General features: G+C 33.1%; 1 protein-coding gene across 1 annotated transcript in view; it reads left to right on the top strand.

Annotated features, from left to right (window-relative positions):
• Positions 1-4196: 4196 nt before the first annotated feature.
• The window catches only part of LOC148615814 (serine/threonine-protein phosphatase 4 regulatory subunit 1-like), a 31285-nt gene continuing 11745 nt past the window's right edge, over positions 4197-23736 (top strand). Inside the window, exons 1-13 of the mRNA XM_088582433.1 lie at positions 4197-4230; positions 4318-4362; positions 6941-7052; positions 7829-7935; positions 9307-9449; positions 10197-10257; positions 11897-11982; positions 14734-14838; positions 18726-18791; positions 19384-19542; positions 20949-21067; positions 22373-23148; positions 23407-23486. Coding sequence (XP_088438559.1) covers positions 4224-4230; positions 4318-4362; positions 6941-7052; positions 7829-7935; positions 9307-9449; positions 10197-10257; positions 11897-11982; positions 14734-14838; positions 18726-18791; positions 19384-19542; positions 20949-21067; positions 22373-23148; positions 23407-23486 — 1866 coding nt within the window. The 5' untranslated portion in view covers positions 4197-4223. The remainder of the gene's footprint in view (positions 4231-4317; positions 4363-6940; positions 7053-7828; positions 7936-9306; positions 9450-10196; positions 10258-11896; positions 11983-14733; positions 14839-18725; positions 18792-19383; positions 19543-20948; positions 21068-22372; positions 23149-23406; positions 23487-23736) is intronic.

The following is a 23736-nucleotide window of genomic DNA, read 5'->3' as shown; positions in this document are numbered from 1 at the left end:
GAACTAGAATTAAAGAGACTACTGTCACAGCTTCCTCCGCGTCACTTCAGACCTTCATCTCGAATTTGACGACTGCAGTTATATCAGTACAAACATATATGACAAGCAAGACAATTTTGATCTTAAAATTATATTTATTTTCCTTTCTTGTGTAGTTAAATACCAGTTTTCCCTGCACATAGTGTTTACATCTCTTATTTGTTCAGGTATGCCAGAGCTATAAGCCATCATTGCATGAGATACATGATTTTGGACCAAGGTTATAAAAAACACGTCTCATACGAGAGTTTACCAGTTCGGTAATTTTGTTATTATACATTGTACCCTTCCTTTTCAAAACTATTGTTCTTTCTTGTTTTTTCTTCTTCTGATATTTACACCTTCTATTAAATGCCAGTCTCGGTAAGGATCAGGCAGTGGTTGAAACATGGTATGAACAAAACAAAAGTTACTATCAGAATCAAGGAAACAAGACAGGATTCCCCACATCATTTTGGTAAATTAAATTATAATTCCACTAAAATGCTCTGAAAATGAACATTTCAACGGCAGATAACTCTGTCAAAATTCTCATTTTTTAACATTCTACTGACAAATTGCTGAGCAAATCCAGTGATGTAGTAATCAAATAATGGTCTTTTCAAATAGAAAAAGCAAAGAATCCTTGAAAGAAATTACATTGTCAGAACGGTGAGTTTTCTGATTTTTTTCCATTGTGCCTGATTCTTACAAAAACCTGCACTTAAATACTTAAATTGTTGATTATATATATATTGGCAAAAAACTGAAGTGTGAACAGTTGGACAATTCAAATACGTCAAAATCCAAATCCATGGCAAAATATATATGTGATAAATAGCCTTTAGGTTAAGTCATCGGCGTGACATGGGATTCTTCGACTTATACCGAAGGACGTGTAATACACCACGAGTCATAGTTCAGTCTATGAGAAAGGAATTACCGACGAAGAAATATTATAGAGGAATAAGAGCGTAATACTACATTTCTGCATTATAATTTTAATTGTGTTTCTCACTTCGAGCAAAAAAAAAATGATACGATCGGTTGCTAAAATGCAACTCGGTCATTATTTAGAGAGAATTATGACATATTTCATTTGGCTGTATAATCACCATCATTACATAATTACTTTGCTCAAGATTTCGGATGCCGTTATTTTTTTTTACATAATCGCCCCATCATTATGTCAAGCGAGATGAATGATCGTGAACAGATCGATGATATATGTCGTGAAGGAGGATGCGAAGAAAATTGCAGATCGTGAACATGATTGTGAAAATCCTTTCATTTTGTCATTATTACCAGCACACCTTTATTGCTTGGTGATATTTTGAAAATTAATGCTTGTTTTTTTAAACTTTCAAAATCCATATATCGTATTGTTGCAACCAAGTATCATCCTGATAGACTTATTATTTTTTATCAAGCTCTAAGTGATCCTGAAAACAATAATTATCACTTATGGCAATTGTACAACCTAAAAATTACCAGACAGTACATTGACACTACTAATATCTTTTTTTGAATTCCCGCTAAAATATCAAGATTTGGACTTTAAGAATACTCAATATTTATTTTTTTTCAACCTAGTCACATACGAGATACGTCTTATTCTTATAATTCAAAGATATCAAAGGTAAACTTCTCTTGGTTAGGACCTTTTTTGAGAAGTAAACGAGGACAATAATTTCTAGGATTTAAACATTCAGGGTTCTGTTTTAAGTTCTCTCATATTGCTTTTTTATAAACCATTCAATGATCAATCTAACGGATATGGACAAGATTTCCGTTCGGGACCTGATTTATTTCGCCTAGAAGAAAAGCAATATTATATCCCAAAATTAGAGGTTTTCCGCTGTTTCTACCTGGTCCAAGTCTACCATAAAATTGTTTCTATAACTTTGCCATGAAATTGAAAGAAAAAACTTTTGTATCACAAAATTAAAAAAAAATATATAGATTGGTTAGAAACCTTCATGTATTACGCATGTTAGCAAATTACACCGCCGTTTTATACACCGTATGAATGAAAAAAAATGGGGAAAAAATGAAATAAAAGTTTCTGACTTCCTGAATAATTCTTATAATTTACGTAAGGCCATTCGAAGTCAATTTCTTAGTTTTCACAGCATTTTGTGAAAGGTGGAGAAGCAATAAATATTACCGTCTTAATGTGGAACGCCTTGTTTAGAGATGAAAAATGTATTTGGTCAAAGGTATTTATGACAAAGACCGTTGCATATATAAAACTGTTCTGTCACGTTTAATTTAGAATCTAGCGTACATCGCCTTTTAATGTTTATAAACCCAATATAACGCACAATTGTCTGGGACGGATCCAGACACTTTGAAAAGGGGTGCCTGTCGAGGTTCCTCAGAAAAAGGGGGTGCTAAGACATTATTTGTCTAACTTTTACACTCGAAAATGACAAATTTTCCAATTAAAAAGGGATGCGAATCCTCTGCGCCCTCTCTGGATCCACCACTGATTGTGAATAAGGTATACAAGGGTGTCAAAATAATTAAGTCACACACACACAAAATAAAGCCCCTTCAATATGAACTAAAAAAACGATAAAAAAACCTCCAAATATGTAAAGTGGAGGGATCTATTACTTCAACAGATCAGAACATGCCCCACGGCCCCTGGTTTTCACCATCAATGAATTATTTTTATTATTATTTACAATTCATCTTTAAATATTATACTGAAAGTACTGAATATAAGTGAGAGTTTATCATACGAGTGTAGAAGTTTTTAATTGTATATATGCAAATTCTGGTATATTGGAGAATACATTAATCGTTTAATTTAAAGTAAAATGATATGAGAAGGCACTGTATAGTTAGCGATTGTATATATCATATGCGTATCCAAGAATGAATTGCAATAAGACATCATGATACATCTATGGTGCTTCAATAAAATATAGAATAGACTAGAATGTGTTTTATTCCAATCAAATCATATATACCACACTTACATACAATGATTTACAACTTAACAAAGAAAAAAGTATATATTTACTTGCATATTCTGTGATACAAGTACATAGTAAGCTTTGATACAGTATACAAGTTCATAATAATAATAAAAAAATCAATTTGATAATTGTGTTTCAGTGACACTCCCCCTCGTCTCAAAAAATATTTGATAAAAACACTCCGAAACATTTGAGAAGTTCCGCTATATTTTCTTGTATAAAAGGCCACAGAAGTTTTACATTTAGCATAAATATTAATCATATGACACAATAAGACTGCACAACGATACAAAGTCAATACATGTATATAGTCATGGTATTCATGCATGAATACCATGACTCTATGTACATGTATTGAATTTGTATCATTGTGCAGACTTTTTGTGTCATCTGATTAATACTTATGCTAAATGTAAATGTCTCATGTGGTACTATGATTGGATTACTTGCATGATTAAATTTGAAATATAGAATTTTGTATCATTTACGATGTTCAAAAGTAATAAGGGTTCAAATTATATTTAAGCAAATCAACGCAGCGATTTTTTGCCCTGTCAAAATTTGCCCATTAAAAAGAGACCACAATATTTACCAAGTTTGTTTTATATCCAATCTCTAATCTGATTTTACATTCAATTTCAGTTTGACAGAATAAATCAATGACGTCCTCGCCCCTTGAAAACTAGTAGATTTCCCATTGGAGCCCCAATTTTAATGATACGTAAAAAACACACAACTGAATTTTCTCTACAAAAGATTCGATAAAGTGCTATGTTATTATTGCAAATAATATATTTATTTAATAATGTTACGTATATTTAATTAAAAAGAGAAATAGACGCGATGACCTCTTTCCTGCGGCGGAAGTTTACAAGCACCGACTGCCGTATCACAAAGGGGAAATTCCTTTGTTTTCATTGTTATTCCGATAGTATTCTCCAGGAACACAACTAAAAATGCATACAACGAGAAACTGCAATATAGTAAAATCAACTGCTAACCTTTTTGAATTTCTCTTTTGTCATTAAAACTCGAATGAATCAAAATACTTCAAATCATAAGTTGTCGCCATTCTTGAACATAAATTACCGAACACGCTTACGACAACCATCGGAATCACCCGAACTACAAAAATTTCCCTAACCAATCAATCAGAAGAATTTCATCGTTGTTGTCCAATCAGAGTGAGGTTTACAAAGAAGCGTGCTTCTTTTCAACATGGCGGGTGAGTCCACCTCATTTTGTAAACTCTGTTCTATTTACGAAATTCAAACTTTTCCGCCTTTACTGACGTAAATATTATATTTTTTAGATATTGACTTTTATGGTGGAATCGGTGACGATAATGGCGAAGAAGGTAAGTTGTCATCTTTTTCCTAATTTTGTCATTGTTTATCAGTGCAGCGCTGCGAAGATGACAAAATGTCCCAAGTTCTGAGATTATGATATCCTTTCGCGTCCACAATATTGAAAAAATACTATTTCTCTCGCTTTCGTCGTCATTGTTTGGTATGGGTATGTGTTTTGGTGGTTGTTTGGTGAAGATTTAATGCATTTTCTACATTTGTTTTGATACGGCACGTGTTTTTTCAATAGTAAATTCAAACATGACGCCAAGTTGATAGAATCAATGATGCCATGATTTGAGTCACGTGATCGGATTCCCCCTAACCCCATGACCTAAGTTCCCGCGCACGATTCCCATTTGAATTTGGCGGCGTGCTCACACCTCTGAGTAAGTAGAATTTATTAATGAATTAATGAATACATAAGTGCAATCTTGCAGATAAAATTTGTTAAAATTCTGACCGTTCAGACTTAGTCACGTATGAGTAATGGCACTGTGGTGCGTCATTGCTGTATGAAGAATGGTAAGTGGGTCATTTCTCGAAATATGCTATCGTCGAATTTTTTTTTTATAATGGAGGGTTTTTTGGCGCGCCAAAAAATAAAAAAATGTTTAAGTTCGACAATATCTTCAGCATATTGTTACATAAAACTTGACAGCAAGTTTTCTATTGAGAGGTTTCTATCCTAAGTTTCTCTCTTTCACAAGAACAAAGAAATGTCTTTGTTATTAGGTTTTCGTTACCCAACAAAGACAATCCTCAGAAAAATGAGTGGAATGGAATTTCAAAGCATAATTGTGTTGTTTGATAAAGTTAAGCAACAGCCTTGTGCATTTCTCATTGCATCTCAGTAAGTCATGTTTGAAATATCTGAAATTTTCACTACATGGAACTAATCTGGCTTTCCATTTCAGTTACAGTATTCAATTAATTTATTGATTTTGGTCTTTCTAATTTTTGATTTTAATATTTTATGGGATATTCAGATTGGTATTTGGGAATCTTGAAAGTGTAAATATTGTTTGTTAAGAGTTACAGTTAGGAATTTGAATTTAATTTCATTTTTGGTGAGGTGACACATTTAAATCTGATTGGTTAAGTGAAAATTCTAAATGATGAATTGGAAATACTGAAGACCTGCTGAGATTGGAAAATCTTCATTCGTCAATTGTAAATATTTACAATAGAGAAATAAAATTTAAAATATCCTAGATAATGTGTTCGAAAGATCGTTGTAAGGAAATATTCATAATTAAAGATTAAAGAAGATGGCTGCAACAGATTTTGAATAAGCTTTTGGGTCTCCATAATTTTACCAAAGGCACCTACTGAACATCAACTTTCTGTACTTATACCTGGAAATGACCATTTGTTCTGGAAAGACACAAAGCATTCAGAATGATTTGACCAACCTGTGATGATGATTGGGGTTTTTTACGGTCTTGATTATCCTTATGTATCTTGCATGACTGCTCCTTAAAGGGATTCTGTTAGTAATGCCTGTTAGTAGTAGAAGTTAACGGAGCCCAGCCTTCGTGATACCTGACTGAAGAACTCGGAGTATGTCCTACTAGCTGCTGTGTTGACACTCTGGCCTACTCCCAGACCCCATGTGGGTCCAAGAGTTTCCCCACTCTTAACTGTTTGGGAGTATGTCAGTATGTAGAGTGACCAACCTGTGATGTTAAATATATTTATAGGTGTTTGTTTATACATAGAAAACTAACAAATTAAGGTTGCCCATTGATTCAGTGTAAATGTATAAAAATTGTGTAGAATATAACTTTATCGAAGTGTTGGGTCACTAACTGTCGAATAATAGAGCGGTTTTTGTTGGTAATACACTGCTCCAGTAAGGCCCTTGGTGTCAACTTAAGTCTTGCAACTTTTTTTTTTTCTTTTTTCGTTGCATTAATAGATTTTGAAAAGGTGATCAACTCCACATTGAGATTGTTGTATGAAAAGTAAAACCTTCCTACCTTCTTTGAACCAAGAAAATCATTTAAAATACCTTGGAAATTTATGGAAATACACTCGCAGTAAACAGGTTAAATAAGCCGCCTTTTTAAACAGTGTCGACAAATTTATCCCCACAATGTCTTGTGAAGTATTGAGGCATCTTTTTCTTTTTACAGCAGTTTGAATTCCTATAGTTCTTGGCTTTAATATTTTGCTGAAAGTAATAACAATATGTCTTAAAAGAAAACAAATCTGTTCGGTACTAATGTAAAGCCACTGGTATGTAGAGAAAGTTGTTTCAGACTGAACAAAAATGATCAATTTAAGTTGAGGAGGCTCGTCACTTAACACATTCAGATCATTTCATAAATAGCCAGTTCATACAAACATGTAGTGTTCATTATCATATGAAATTTATAGCCAGTCTTTGAACTGGAAAAACGTGACTTAAAGACTTAAAGCAGCGCACTATTGTGGGGTCTTGTAAGTGTGTACATGAAATACTTATTCTCCTCTTTTTCCTTTGTTTCTTGATGATTTGACTTGCATCTAAAATATTGGTCAGCATAGAAAAACTTAGATTAGTACTTCATTGTTAGAGAGACAAATATCTTTTTTTTTTTGCAGGGTTTGGGTTAGATGATGACTTGGATGCAGATGAAAATTACAACACTGATGACAAGTTATCCCCTTTACAAAAGCTACAAAAATACATGCAAAGTGATAATGTTTACACTAGGTAAGTATTAAAATAAAATGTTAAGAATTTGGAGATCCTTCAATCTTGTACAGTGAAGTTTTCAGTATTTGAAATTGAATTCAAAAGGAATTCAGATAATGTTTCAAGAAATGAATTAAAGATAAATTGTAACCTTATCCTGAAGTCATGTCTCAAAAGTTACTAAGATAACATGTAATCTTATCCTTAAGTCATGTCACATAGGTTATAAAGTTAACATGTAACCTTATCCTGAAGTCATGTCTCAAAAGTTATTAAAATGACATGTAACCTTACCCTGAAGTCATGTCTCATAAGTTATAAAGATGACATGTAACCTTATCCTGAAGTCATGTCACATTAGTTATAAAGATAACATGTAACCTTATCCTGAAGTCATGTCTCATAAGTTATGAAGATAACATGTAACCTTATTCTGAAGTCAAGTTATCTGTTGTCTCTATGGCCAAAAAAATAATGTCTGTATACTTTCTTAACAAAAGTAGGTTAGGTGGGTCAGCATTTTCATTTTTTTTTTGGCACATGTTTCACCTTGACTTCAACCATGTTATTTTCTTGCAGTAGACATTTACGTTCCACTTGACCACTAGGTGTGCTGTACCTATGCATCTTAGTTTAGTAATAGAAATCATGCTGTTCATATGACAACATTTATTAAATATTAGCTCTGTAATGCTGAGTTTAACCTTCAGTTTGTTGATTAAGACATGCACATGCAAGTTAGGTTGAGTAACTGTAAGCAGACATTTATTTTTTATGGCATAATTATTTTGTAGGCAAATGGTTGCTAGAGGAATGCTTGATACAATTAGAGCTGTGGAAGATGAGGAAGAAGATTGTACTCCTGTGCTGGAGGCTATGGTTAAACTATCTGAAGATTCAGGTTGGTTCATATGCATTTACATGTACTTGTATAGTTAATTGGTCTTAAGACAACAAACGGAAGCAAGCATCTACCTTATTTCCCAACAATTAGGGTGGCACTGGACTACTGTTAGTGTCGATCTCTGATTAAAAAAAGCGTTAGTGAATGATGCACATACACATTTACTTCTCCCCGTTTTTCTCAAGCAACTTCTCAGAGAAAAGTAGGATTGCTAGGTAGGGATTTTTTTCATTTCTCAAGTTGTAGTTGTAATTTTGATTAATCACAAGTTTAACTACCTTTAACCTCAATATGAACTCCAATTCTGTGTTATCTGTATCCTAATGTTACCTTGATGACTGAACCAATTAATGTTTAGAAGCTCTGAGCTTAAAAAAATACCAAAGCGAAGAGAAAATTATGGGTAATTGGTTTTTATTTAATAATTTGAAATCTATTCGGGAAAATAAGTCCAGGGTTGTGGCCAGAACCACAATCAAAATTGAGAGCTGCATCAAGCTTGAATGGTGTGTCCATACTTGCTGGAACTATTCAGGGTTTGGCCTTTGGGACCTTATCAAGCTTTTTCCTGCAAAGCAATATATTCCAAATTAAATTCTGTTATACAAAAGTACACAAGTGGGCTTTCTCAATTGTTGTCCCTCATGCCTGAAAGGATATAGCAATTTAAAGTGTGTGTGATTGGTCATTTAAAACACTAGTTTGCATTTGGAAAAAATCTTACAATTTCTGATTTTTTATCTCGAAAAGAGATTAAAAGTGGATTTTTTCCCTTGTCATGACGGTTTCCAGTTTTAAAAATAGTTATGTCTGCTTTAGCGTTTGCCAGTAATGTATTTTACAAAAGCAAATGAACCTCATGGTAAATTGGGTTTTCAATTCAGCTTGTATAGAAGCGTTATAAAAACAAAAATGTCTTGGCTTGACAAAAAATCTCCTGCAGACCTTCTGCCTTTTCATTTTTCTTAACTTGGAGTTAGCAGCTCTGGAAGTGGGTAATTCAAAATTTATGGCATTTCAGTTGAAAATATCCATACTTGAAATTTTAAGTCCCTCCTGTGCTTCAAACCTTTGTGAACCCTCAAGAACCACAGATTTTAATAGATTTTTGGCACTCACTTTGTTCTCATAAATGATCTTCATGGTTACATGCATGCTTTTGATACAGCAGGGAGGTTATAACTTAATGCATTTTCGTTTGAAATGTCATCTTTTCACAAGATCAGGACAGGTTTGTACATGAACAATTGTTGACTGGAAAGTCCTGGTGATGCATTTTGTGTAAGTTGTTTCTTAAAGTTATATAAAATACTTTTACAAATCATTAATAAAGCAAACTTAATTCCTGCATAAAAACATTTTTTTTAGATCCAATTGTTCGTTCTGAGTTGATGGAACAGATTCCTCATTTAGCTATGTACTGTCAGGAAAACAAAGACCTGTTCCCTAATTCGGTTTCGACATACATTTTGCCAATGGTAGTTCGATACCTCATTGACAGAAATAATCAGGTATGTTCTTATTTTCTTTTTGCAAATTGACTATATATACTCCACAGAATGATCAGGAAGCTCTTGTTCCTATGCTGCTATTTAATGGTGGTCCGTGGTCTTTAGTACAGAGCAACGTGTGTCTTAACTCTTGATAGTTAAGAGCTTAAAACGGAATGAATTAGGCCAAAACAAAAAAATGTCTGTTTCGGATTTCCCAACCGACCCTATTACATTTTTTCTCCAAAATTGACAAAATCAGTAATTTCCGCCAATTTCCGGTAACACCAGGTCACAATAGTGTATGAATTGGAGACTTATTTATATCACGTAAATACAGTGTACCTATATTTTGTTCAAAACTCCTACAAAAAATAAATGTATTGTAATAAAAGACATGATTAATAGGTGTGTATGTTAAAAATTAAACATTCTACTTAAAACCATACACTTTCATGACTTAAGCATGATGCTATTTTACAAATATAGGCTCAACTTTAGTCAAGAAAAAATGAAATGAAAATGCCATCTGACCTACCCTATTTTTTGGAGGAATGTAACCCTAAACAGACATTTTTATTTTTGGCCTTAGGTTGAATTATGTTTGATTGGGGATTCATACTGTATAGCCCTGGCAAAGAATCTAGCATCTTTTATTTTATCATTCAGTTTTTTTCCCACAGTTGAGTTTATATATTATAATCTGATTTGCATTCCACAAATGATTTCAAATAACTGTTGTTATTAATTGTTTTAACTTGTCTGCAGGTCAGAAAAACAAGCCAGGCAGCATTACTTGTCCTTTTGGAACAGGAATTAATAACCAAGGGTTTGTATCTCTTATAAAACTGAAATTACACAAGACGAAAGAATGGGTTATAAATTAACATGTGAGAAAACTTTTTTAAGGGTAATTTTAAGTAATTCATACAACAAATTTCTGAGAAAATCAACATTGTAACTATCTTTTTTGATCACTATTGAATTTCACCACTTAACGATTGTATTGATAAGTACAATTTTAGGATGATTGATGCCTATTTCAATACATATTTTGCTAAGCTTTTGGTGTGATCCCTCCTAATATCAGCAAGAAAATAATAGGGTAGGAGGTAGGTAGGGAAATTATTTTTCTTTTTTTTTTTTATATTCAGTTAATGGAAAAGTAATCTGGACATTAGTTGTGTTTAAACCAAAATGGTTGCAAGAATCAGAATTCTTTTTCTTATGTGATAGCTTAGGAGAAATTTGCCTTTCAATTATACTAATTGGTCATACTTAATTATCACTGAATACCTCTCTGATCTTGTGAATGCAGTTTCTATCTGACAGCAAATTTTTGCACTTTTTTTGGTGACAACTTGAAAATTAGTCATTTGATGATCTTATATTTCAAGGTCCCAAACAACGTAGGGAAGTGGGGGTTATGGCCCAAACTATTTTAGAAATAGGGTTAAAACAAATTTTTCAAAGAATTGAACAATTTAACTTCAGAAGAATATGGATCATTCATATTGGATGTCTAGGATATTGTTTCACAGTATTCTACACCACCATGTTCAAATTCGGAGGGTTTTGAGGGTCAAGATTTGAACTGTTTTAAGAATAAAGGACTAAAAACAGAAGACAACCTAGAATTTACTAATATTGGGTCAATGAACCATTCTTGTGACATGAAATGGGTGATTTCAAATGATACAATGGGTCAGTGATATAAATAATGCATTATTTTGACAAACACACACAAAAAATGGCCATTGGCCCTTGCCTTTCTATCTTTTTGGGACATTCTTGCTTTTTAAGGGTCTGTGGTTCATGATCCCTGAAAATTTGGGCCAGGTATAAGTTTTTTTCTGATTTCTGGATAAGGGAATGGATCTCTCTGAAATTGTAACTTAAAAGTGCCATACCCTAAAAAGAAGATGAGGATTTATTTCTGAGGCTGTGACTGAAACCATATAGGAACTAGAGGCCACTCTGATTCTGGTCTAATTCTTATGTGTCATATGTCTAAATGGCAGTCAAATTTTAAATATGTATCAAGTTTGTATGGCCACAGCTGTTAAGGGTTTGACCTCTGGAGTGGTATCAAGCTGCACCCAGAAAAGCATTTTATTATGGTTTGAATAGTAAAAGAAGAGGTTTAGGTTGCCATAGTGGACAGCTATTTCAAATTTAAAATTACTAAACCCTTTGGTGTGGTATTTGGCAGGTGTCTTACCAGAAACAAGAGTTATTTCAATAAATCAAAAGCCTAGCTAGATTTGTATGGAAAGTAGTCTCTTCTCCTAATTACCAGAATCTACAGAAAGACTAGACTCAGTTGAAAAAATCTAATAATTTTTGTTTTAAGTTAAATTTTGTACAGCAATTGAAGATTTTAGAAATCTGTTCAAAATCTCAGGTTTAATTTATATATATGTAAATAGATAATTATGATTGAAGTTGTATGAATTTTTTCTTCCCAGGTGACATCGAAGAACAGGTTGTGAATGTGATCTTAGACCTTGCCAGCCCAGATAGTTTAGATGACTATAGAACAGAAGCTGTAGCTGTAAGTATTTTTTTCTTTACTTTTCTGTTTTTTTTTGTTTGTTTTTTTTTTTAGTTTTTTTTTGGGTCCATGACAGGTTTTAGTTGCTGGAGAGCCAATTGGAGTTCACAGAAAAGTTGTCCCTTGTGAAAGACATGGGTAGTGAGATGTTACATTTACTTCACCTTGCTACTCTGTCTTTTGCAAGGATGCAAACATTGTTTCATCAAAATAGATTACTGAATTGTGACAGAAAGTGCCAAGTCAGGTTAAATTCTTGTTACCTACTAACACCATTGTAATCGAGTTTAAAGCAAATTACAGTTTAGTTTCATTTGAAGTTAGAAATTTTTGTTGTGTCTTGCATTTTCACTGTTATGTCTTTGTTGTAGTTGTCCTCATTTATTAGGAAGTCTTAAGTGTTGTATCATTTCATTGGGAGGATACTCTAACAATTTATCATACTGAAGAACAAAAAGATGTAGAAGTTCTATTTAGATTGTGTATTCTTGCTGCAGTCAACAGAGATCAAGGAAAAGTTAATGTTGTAACATTTTGTAGTTATCTCCCTTCACTCAGAGTTGGAGGCAATCAATGCTGGATGTTGTAGTTATCCCCAGGCCCTATCACAGCCAGCTTTGATGAGCCTTTAGATCTGCACTTACCTCAAAAATACCATTAATTTGTAAATAGATCGAATTGCACTAAATAGTGTGTATTATTGACCACCTGAGAAAATTCTCAAGTAATATTATGTTCTCTTAAATTAGGAAGTGACTTCAGTGTTTTGATTTTTATTCCCAAAGTTTTCTTTTATTATAGGAAGGTTTTTGAAATCTGAAGAAAAAGGTTAAAACTCACCCTTTGTAATATTTGTAAGTAAATTTAGGTGGCTTTTTCAGTTAATTGCTTGAAAGATTTAAAATTGAGTATGGGTGATACTGACCAAGATGTTGTGATGCATTGGTATAATAGTTGTATCACAGCCTGCTTGGATCAGTATTACTTGTATAGACTTTCAACACAGGATGTGTACAGGGCTGATCTGATCAACCAGTAATTAAAGTAATTAGTAGTCAACACTGCTCAGTCAACTTGTCAATTGTGAAGGTGTTAATTAAATCATTTATACTCAATTGGTGCTCAATTAACTTTGGCTTAAGGTTATCAAGGTAGCATATATATGTAGTTGGTTGTATGGAGTAAGAAAATCAGTACTTATACAGATGAAATAACAGCATCAAAGTTCAAAGAACATGGGAGCTGAGGGACTACAGATGAGATGAATAGATGTATTACCCTGACCCATCAGAGTGGTTGTGAAATGTTAAAAAACTTCATATCACAGCCAGCTTTGATGAGCTCAATGTGATGGCATACACTCCTTACAGTATGGTAGTATCTTCTTTTTATTTTAGTAATCAGATTTGTGTCTTTTTTTTTGTAGCCTGGAAGATAACTTGACTACCTTAAGAGCGCATCAGAGTGGTGGTGAAATGTTTTCATTCTCATATCACAGCCAGCTTTGATGAGCCTTTAGAGTAGAAAAAAAACATGCTTTTGAAATACGTTTGTTTTGATAAACTTGTGGAAGCAGATGTAGTTTGGTCCAATGGTGAGTTGAATGCAATTGGTGCATATGTTGCTAAGAAGCCGTCAAAGTGGCTGTGCTGTGTGATATTTTTCATATCACAGCCTGCTTTGATGAGCTTTTTGGTGGCACTGGCAGCAGTTTCAGAATTTCATGTTATGGTGGAATACAGCATTGGTTAAAATTTTATTACTGGTACATTTTTGGAAGGTGGTTTTGTTCTCGAGATATTCATTTCAGGCTGTCAAAGTTGTTGTGATGTGTTTTATTGCCTCATATCACAGCCAGCTTTGATGAGCTTGGAACTGAATGCTATCTACATTGTGTAATTTGCACGAGTGCTTTCAAATGTCTGCTTCAGTCTTGGCCAAATGTGTTCTATTTTTGTTTGTTTTTTTTTTTTGTTTGAAAGTTGTGGAAACTGCTAAAATGTTGGTTACATTCTTAAAACATATTTGATGTTATTGTACGTTTTTATATTTGAAATAACATTGCATTTATCTTTTAGTTTATAATTTTAATTGAATTGTATTTTAAAAATAAAGTCTGCAAAATTTGTATATTTAAATATTTATGTCAATTGATTATGTAGGAACATACATGTATTTAATTGTACCCCAATGAAAATTACCTATTTATAGAGAAAAATCCTTGTTCAATATCAGGTGAAAGCAAGATACTTTTGTACAGTGTCTATATCATTCCAGATTTTAAAGTCGAGAATGTTAAGGTGATCTCATCGTCAAAGTGGTTGTGACATGTAATTATTGCTAGTCATATCACAGCCAGCTTTGATGACCAGAAACCTTTTTATGCAACTGATTAGATTGACAGCTTTCAGGATTTTCCTTGTCTTGTTGATCTATCCAAACAAACATAGATATTTGTTAATTTGGATTTTTTTATCGCTTAATTATTGAAAGGGATGGAAAGTAAGATACAAGCTATTAAAGTGGGATGGTAAAGCTTGTAATGAGAAATTGTTCTGTTGTTGACTAGAAAAGCATTTAACAAACATCCAACCCCCCCCCCCCTTTTTTTAAAAAAAAAGAAAAAGAAGTGGGTGCTTAATTAAGTGTCCTTCTATGTTTGATTTGGTTAGATATAAAATTGTTTATTTAATTGTCTTATAATGTTCCAATAAATGTAACTAGTTATGCTTAATATGATTTGTTTTGTAGTTAATGAGTAAAATGTCCCAACTACTTGGAAAGGATATGACGGAAAGATTGTTCTTGTCTAGATTTTGTGAAATGTGTACAGATCCATTATTCCATGTTAGGAAGGTACTGCATTTTCCCTGTTATTTTATTTTTATCTTACTTGCACTGTACTAAAATCTTGTATTTGCACATCATGAGTGTTATGATTAACCCTCTGCAAATGAAGTTTGGGGGATATTATACAGTTCTCGTCACATGACATTTGAAGTAACAAGAATTAAGAAGTAAATCATGGAAACTCCATTTTATCATTGTTTTACCACGTGCTGATCATTTTTGATGTATTATTTTACCCTGAGCGATAGCTTTTCTAAAACATAATGTTTAATATTTTTATTAAATATGAATTTGATGGTCATTTACACTAATGAAATGAATGAAAACAGCTGATACACATCTGAATGTAACACATGTTTTGTTGACATGATGGGCAGTAATTTACACACACAAGCCACGCCCAATAAGTCATGAGCTGCTCATATAGCAATGGAAAATCAACCACAGTTGTGGTCTCAAAGCCTGTTAGGGACTTCATATTAGAATTTGTCTTTTCATTACTATTCTAAGACATTGGTAGCAATTGTTAATAGAGTAAAAGAATACTGTCTTTTGAAGGAAATTCTCATAAGTAACAAATACGGTGATAATAAAAAAATATGAGGCTCAGCTATTTGACACTAAATAAGCTTGGCAATTGCACAGAGTTGAAAAAAATATGACAGCTGTTTTTTTTTGTTTTTTTTTTCGTATTGCTGTACCCAGAAAAAGGTAACCAAATAGTAAAACAAATTGTTTTTAGTTTTGATTTCTTTCGAATGTCTTGCTGGGTTATGATACTTCTGAAAGACTTTTGTCAGGTTTTTCCCTTAATATAAATAATATTATTGACCTTGAATTATTTTAGTTTATGTTGGTATTAAATCTTATTCTTAACACTGAATTCTTTTAATGATATACTCTTGTATCTGTATTCAAGCTTAGTCAGTGTCATGTAGATCAGCTCTGATCAACAGATGGTCTTGCTACTGGATTGTCTATAAGTATTATCCATTAAATTCCTGATATTATGGCATATAACACTTCTTTGTCTTAAATTTTAAAAAGAAGAGTAATCTGTATCTTAAGTGCATTTTAATTCCTGTATTAAAAAAATTCTAATATGAGGTCTTCATATCATCAAACAGTATATGTTGGTAAATCCCCACCTTTAGCACCTGCACACAGTCTCTTTTCTTTCGCTGTCGCTTCAAGACAAAACACTCATTTAAAAACGTTTATGAAATGATTAAACGGATGTTTGTGTGTTGGGGTTTAACATCCAAGCAGCAATATTTCAGCTATATTCAGACGTTGAATATGAATAGGATGATAAAATGAACATGAAATGATGATGAAGTAAGGATGGGACACAAGGATAATGGGGTCGACAAATTTTGATTGCCACTGGAAATAGGGAGAGGTGGGTAGAGTCAGGAGAATACCACAGTAGGGTTCTTTGACATGGGAGGAACGTGGCATCTTTCCCCACACGGTGCACCACTATGGTTTGTGGTCAGGTTTTCCGTATTATAGCCTGACAACCCTAGTATGTAACACACCAGGGGTACCCCATTCCACCACCTGGGGCACACATCCCAGTTGCTCTGTGGGCAGAGCGCCCTAGCCCCTGGCTAGGGTTCTGAGCATTATTTAGTCGCCTTTTACGACAAGCTTAGCGCTGCTGCAGGCCTATTCTTTTAACACCCGGGCCTGCACGGGGCATTAAACGGATAAGAGGTTATCTTGATACTATACTGATATTGATACTTATTTAATAGATGGTTTACTTGGATATGTGGTTTATTTCTTAATTAATCAAAATTCTATACGGGAAGTTTAAACTGAACAGACTTTTTGCTGCTCGGGTGTTAAACCCCACCAATCAATAGTTATTTGGGCTAGGCCTAGGGAATTTTTGTCACAAGAATTGCAGTATTTGTCATGTAACAAAGAAAAATAATTCCAGGTAGATTTGTACTCATTTTAACATGGGTTTGGCATTTATATTCTCATTTAACACCTGGCTGTCGCTCTGTGTTAAATAATCGCATATATAAATGGCATACCTATGTTAAAATGAGTACAAATCTACCCCTCCACGAATTATTTCTTTAATATTTATATTGATTTTGACAGATTTGTTCAAAGATGAGACTGATGAACATGTAGAATTGGTGTTAATTTGCTACTGACTTTTTTCTTCATCAAGTTATGCCATTTGCCAATAAATCTTTTCTGCTGAAAATCTGTATTTTTCAGTCCTCTGCTACAAAATTTTCAAGGACTAGCCCAAATAATAGAAGACTATAGGATTCCACTTGTCCAAAACAAGAAAAGAACAGACCAATGCACTAGCCTGAAACAATGTTTACTAGCCCCAGACCAGTGGGTTAAGGCGAGCACTGTTTTTACTGACCAATCCAAAAAAAGGGGGGGTTAAGTTGTCTGAATGATAATTTTACTTGCCCTAGCCAAAAGGACAACTTTTTTATCTTATCGATTTTTAATTTCTTGAAATAAAATAAATGTATATCAATTGGTGAAAAATGAAGATGTGTACTTATAATCAAAGTCCTACACTTTTGTAAAGATAAAAGAAGCTGCCAATGTCACCACATAGTAAAGCCTACCAGGCCTATTTGTAAATATTTCCGAGTGTTTATTAAGTCTAATATACAAAGTGCTGCCAAGTAAATCCAAAACATGAAGTGTTAGTATTTTAGTGGTATTCTGCTAAACAGTCCAAAAAGTGGGACCAAAATTCCGTAGGATCCATACTTGAAAACTGAAAGGAACTCAGTCCTGTGTCTTCAGATTATTGCACGTGTATGCATTGCAATAAATGGCCATGCTATATTTATACTAGCAAAATTAGAAGATTGGGCACTATATCCAGCAGTGTTACAAACTGAATTTTTTGTCAACATAGACCCATCATAATTTTACATAGACCGCACTGTATATTTTAAAGGAAATTAAGCCAATTTCATCATAGACCTGCTTGATTTAACACAGACAATGTCTGCAGGTCTACTGCTAATTTCTTTCACTGATCCAGTAAATGTATTAAAATGGAAATCAATAATCTATGATATGAATCACCATGGAAACAAACAAAAAAAAACAACATCTCTTTAACTTAATTAAGGTCTAACCTGGTTAGCAAACATAAAGCATACATATAAATAAACACATTGTATACATAAGCATAAGTGAAAAAAATATTTTTGAGTCACGTCTGAAATAATGAATACTTTGTGGGAAAATGTATATCCCAGAGTGATTAAAAGTTAAAGGAAAATGTGTTTCTCTGCAGTAACATCCATTGGGATTCGATCATGAAAACATTTTGAGAAGGATGTGTATGTTATTGGTTTTTGAATTGAAAAATTTTGATAAAAAAATCAAAGCTAGGTCATAATGCTCTTCCAAAAGGGGGAATCGTGTAACTGTTTTCTAGTTGTTAGTGTTCTAGGATTTTTGAAAATTTTAGATTTTCATGGGAAAACCCCAAATGGAGTAACTTTCCTGCAGTCTGCTTTCGAAATCAAACAAATCCTTCAAAATTTCAAGTTTTCTATTCATCAAAGGGAAAGTAGAATGTAGTATACACCTTTTCCACACCAAAATCTCATTTGCCCGGGGTGACAGGAATGTGGAATCCTAAAACACTGTTACATGTAAGAAAACATAGTAAGATTCCTTCTTTAAAAAAGATGAAACACTTCCTTTCTTGTTTAAAAAAAAATGTAATGCAAATTTTGGTCCAATATAGATAGTTCTTTACAATCACAATCTTAGAAGCATGCACCTTTTTCAGGGCAATCGTTCAAACCCTGATAAAATCTAGTGTTTCAAACTTTTGACAATGTTTTTACATCAGGTTTTAACCTCTGTTCATGTACTTGTAGGTCTGTGCAGCTAATTTTGGAGATTTCTGTACAGTTGTTGGACAAGATAACACAGAGCAGGAACTTGTAAGCCCTTTGTTAATCTTTTTTATTTTTGAAGTATAAAACTGAACGTGTACAAGTTTTGAACTTACAGGATGCATGACCAAAAGTAACCTTTTTGTATTTGCAGCTAAAATGATAGTTAATATTATGAATCACTGTAAATTTTACCTATGTAAGAGATATTACTTTGACAAAACTTGTACAGTTCTTACTAGAAAAATTGTTATTTCAGGGATAGTTTTTTTCTGCTTTTTAACAGAGTTCGACTATTTCAAATCCAGATTTTACTTTATGATTCTTGATTTTATTTTTATTTTTTTTCACTGTATATTTACTTCCCATTTTGCCAATTTTTGCTTTGTTGACCTTGTAAAATCATCTCTGTTATTACTTCTAACAAAAAAGTGACCTATTTCATTAAAACAGAAACATGCATGTAACTAGATAGCAAGTTTTTATTTTGGTGGAAATTGGAATCTTAATCTTACCATCTGTTCATTGCGTCAAAGTATCGTAGCTTCTTAATATCACAGTTCCCTGCAGCTTTTAGAAATGGACAGGAAATTTTATTGAGTAACACAACTTGTACTTTCAACTATATCTTTCTTTGCAGTTGCCAAAATTTTACTATTTGTGCGAAGATGGAGTATGGGGGGTTCGGAAGGCATGTGCTGAATGTTTTATGGCGGTGTCCTGTTCTTGTTCACTAGATGTAAGAAGAGGAGAGCTTTCAAATTTATTTGTCAACCTTCTATGTGATTTATCAAGATGGGTAAGTTTTTCTTTACTTCATTTTTGTCTGTTCTCCTTTTCAGTAATATTTTTTCTTTTCTTTATTCTGTATTGTAATTTATTTTGTCAAAAGTTTAGTGTCATTGATTTGGTATATTACACACAGACTTGCGGTCGTATGGAGCTGTTGTCTGCAGACACTTGGTTTGCAATAATATGAGTAGTAGTTTGTTGATCTTACAGACCAGTTCCAGTTTTAATACAAATTTATGTTGGCTAGTGAGTAATTTAAATAACTCTTTTGGTAGAAATTTGCCCATTATTCCAATGTGTCCTACTTAACTACCAAAGAAAACCTGTGTGATCATTTGGACACTGACTTTTAAGTTTGAATAGCTGTCAGTTGTGATGGTGGAAGGCAAATTTTGTGGTTAAGGTCAATGGAACTTAGTATGGATGTTCCTTAGGGTATTCTGCATAGAACTGATGTGGGGATTTTTGATTCTCTAAAAAATATAGCCAATTTTACTAGAAATAGAACAAAGAAGTCAGAAGTTTTTATTGCATATCTTCTAAGCTGTTTGGTTTCACAAAATGCATTCAAATGCTGAAATGATCCTTATTAAAAGACCTATGGAAGTCTATCAAAGTTGTCAGATGACTCCTTGACATAGATATTGCCCTTGAAAGGTGAAAATTGTTTTTTTTTTATAGCTCACCTAGCCAAAAGCTATGTGAACTATTGCCATCACTTGGCATCTGTTGTTGTCGTAAATAATTTTTCTAAACTCTTCTCCTCTGACACTACTTGACCAATTGGACCCAAACTTGGTATGAAAGTTCCTTGGGTTATCCTGCATAGAACTGATGTGGGGATTTTTGATCCATCGAAAAACATGGCCATTGTTACTAAAAATAGAACATGGGGGTTAGGCTGTTGTTTTTCACATATCTCCAAAACCGTATTAAGAAAAATTATTTCAATTGCTGAAATGACCCTTATTATAAAGCCTTCAAAAGTCTTCAGATATCAAAAGTTGTCAGAAGACTCCTTGTAAGAGTTATTGCCCCTGAAATATGAAACGTTTTTTTTTTATATAGTTTTCAGCCAATATCTTGAAAACTATAATAGATAGAAACTTTCAATTGCTGAAATGATCGTTTTGATAGTCCTACCAAAATCTTCTTGAGTCGAAATTGTTGGACAACTCCTTGTTAATTTATAAAGAATGGTGGTTTTCTGTTTCCAACTCCCAATCGATGTCAGTGGAAATGTAGCTAGGTGAACTTCATATTTTTCCCTTCAAGGGTGAACTAAGATCTGTACAGAATTATATTTACAGTGTGATGTTAACTTAGTTTTAAGTAGTTTCTTAGATTTTAGTAAGTAGTTTAACAACAAATTCCAATAACATGCTGCATGATGCATGTCTTTTTCTTCAATAGGTTCGAATGGCAGCTTTCCAGCAGTTGGGACCATTCATATCAACATTTGCGGATTCAGAATTAACAGGGCTGTCTGTGAATGAAGAAGGCATACTTGTAGTGAAGAATCCAGAAAGATTGTAAGTATTAATTAAGTTTTGTTGAAGAAGAAAAGAACCAGTATTAGTACAAACATATTCAAGATTTGCACCTCCAGTAATGGATAAACTTGACCGATGTATCATATAAATTTTACCTGATGAACTTACAATACTATATGCAGTCATAAGTACGTACAAATGCTATTAAGGTAATTTGTAATCCACACTATAGTTCTTACAAAAATTTTGGGCAATATACTGGTATGATGATGTCGTCTGCATTCTTAGACACTTGATTTTTGTGCAAAAACTTAGGTATTGGTTGATCTTTCAATTTTATAACAAGGTTACAAATCACAGAAAGGAAGGTTGGTTATAGCCCATATTGTTTTAGAATTAGGGGCTAAAAAGTGGCCTAAAACAATCATTTCAGAAACTGTTAAGGAGTAGTCCAAGGCCCAAGGCTTGTCAAAATGGATGTGGGCCTGTTAAATTAACTACTATAGGCCAACAGTCACTGTATGGAAATTTTTTAAAGATGTATTTCAGGCCTGTAAACTGGAAAGTTAGTTGTGAAGACTGTAATTTCATAGAATTCACCTATATAACTTCAGTAAAAACAGGAATATCTGATATTATTCTACAATATTCTCTACCACAATGGTCAGTTGGATTGATTTTTGGGTAAAGTCTTGAACTTTAGAAATTTGGGGCCAAAAAGGGGGACCATAAACATTCATTTGCCTGATGACCAGACATCAACTTGACTGCTATTTATTTTTGGTCTTATTTAAAAAAATTTTTATTGGATATGAAAATCTGTGCGTGCATTTTCCAAGGGTCTGATTTAAAAAAAAAAAAGAAATATTGGATTCCTTTTCCCTACCTGCATTTTACTGTGAGATTTCTGAGATCTTTTACAGTTTTTGAATTGTAAGGGTAAAAGGGGCCACACCCCAAAAAATTTTTGTACTATATTTTGTCTAAACCAGTTGTTTTCATAATGAATTGCAAGTCCCTATGCTTAAGTGTGTCAAAAACAAATAGTGTGTCCACATTACTCACACTGTTCAGGGTTGGACCACTGCAGTCATATCATGATGCACTCTGGGAAGTTTTTTATTTTAACTTGCTTTTATAGTGTTTATGCATGTATAGATGTTCATGTGCTGTCCAAATGCATGTTTGTGGTGCAGGTTCAGACATGTCATTGGTGCTGTTTGGTTGTTTTTCAAATGTTTGCCTGCCACTATGAATTGTCCATCTCCATTTCCCATTAAATGAATTTTGCTTGGGCACAGGAAATAAAATGAATATTCTAGGTTGTCTCCTCATCATTTTCAGGGAAATACTTCGTGACTTAGAAGAGAGAATTAAGGGCAAAGAAGAAATTGTGAAAGATGTTAAAATGTTAGAAAATGACCAGAGATTAATTATTGACCAAGTAGTTCAAGAGAATATGGATCTAACGGATGAAAATAATCCAAATGACGTCATTGTTTCATCAGGGGAAAGCCTTTCTGTAGAGGAAAAAAGAGCAAGTTCTTACGACAGTTTGTCAGAAGAAAATTTGAACAATAGTGTCAGTTCACAACATACCTCTGACTCTGATGAAAACATATCCAATGTTGAAATAGAAGCTAATTGTGATAGTAAAAATAACTCAGAAGATTCCTGTGATATAGGTGACTCTGGACTTTCTGATAAAGCCAGTAGTAACAATTCAGACAATACATCTGTTAATATAGGTGAAGAAAATTTAGGCCAAAGTCTATGTGATACAAATAATGAACAATCAGAAGAAAATTTCAATGCATTCTTATTTTGGCGAGCACCACTGCCAGAAGTAGATTTAACGCTTGAAAAAGAGAACAGATCATTGGATAAGAACAAGCTTACTGTTTATGCTAGGGATTTTGAAGTGAAGGATTTGTCAAGTGACTGTATAGTTAGCCCAGTATTGGCTGAAAATGAAAATGATGTAGATTCACAGAATAGGCAGATCATGACAGCAGATGTATGTACTCTCCAAGAGTTCACAGAAACAGTTGACAATATTGGTAGTACAAATGTTATAAGTGATCATTTGAAGGAATTGTCACTGTCGAGTGAGATGCATGGTAAGTGCATTTGTTAAAAATTTGTAATTAACAATATTGAATTTGAGTGAATAGAAATACAAATATAGGTATTTTTTCCCTTTCTTGCTTCCTTTTGTTGTTTTGTTGTTTTGTTTTTTTTTGTTTTGATGGGTGGGGGGAGGGTAATACAAATTTGTCTTATCTGGTGTTAGTATTGCTGTGAAGTATGCAGATAGTTTTCATCATTATTTAAGTATTTTCAGTAAAATAATACATGTAATATTTCATTCATTATAGATTTAAGCAGTAACAGTTTAGAATTTATTGATGCAGATAGTCCAGAACATATAGATGAAGCATCATTAGCACAACAACAGGTATGCCACCTTAGCTTTATCCGATTTTGCCAAAAACTAATTGTGTCATGTTTAGAAGGTTGAAGAAGTAAATTTCAGATATTGTTTACACAATTAATTTTTTTTTAAATAGCCCACACTGTAATATTTTGTTCTTTGTTTTTTTTTTCCTAAAATTTTATATAATTCATTATTTAAAATAATTTTTAAAAAATACCTGAGATATGTATTAATTTTCGATACTGTCTTTCAAGTGCCAGTATGTTATCAG

Source organism: Perna viridis, chromosome 5, assembly GCF_037379345.1.
Source record: "Perna viridis isolate PV_CMFRI_1.1 ecotype Kerala chromosome 5, ASM3737934v1, whole genome shotgun sequence".
NCBI classification, from domain to species: domain Eukaryota; kingdom Metazoa; phylum Mollusca; class Bivalvia; order Mytilida; family Mytilidae; genus Perna; species Perna viridis.
This window is presented reverse-complemented; position numbering and strand designations above follow the sequence as displayed.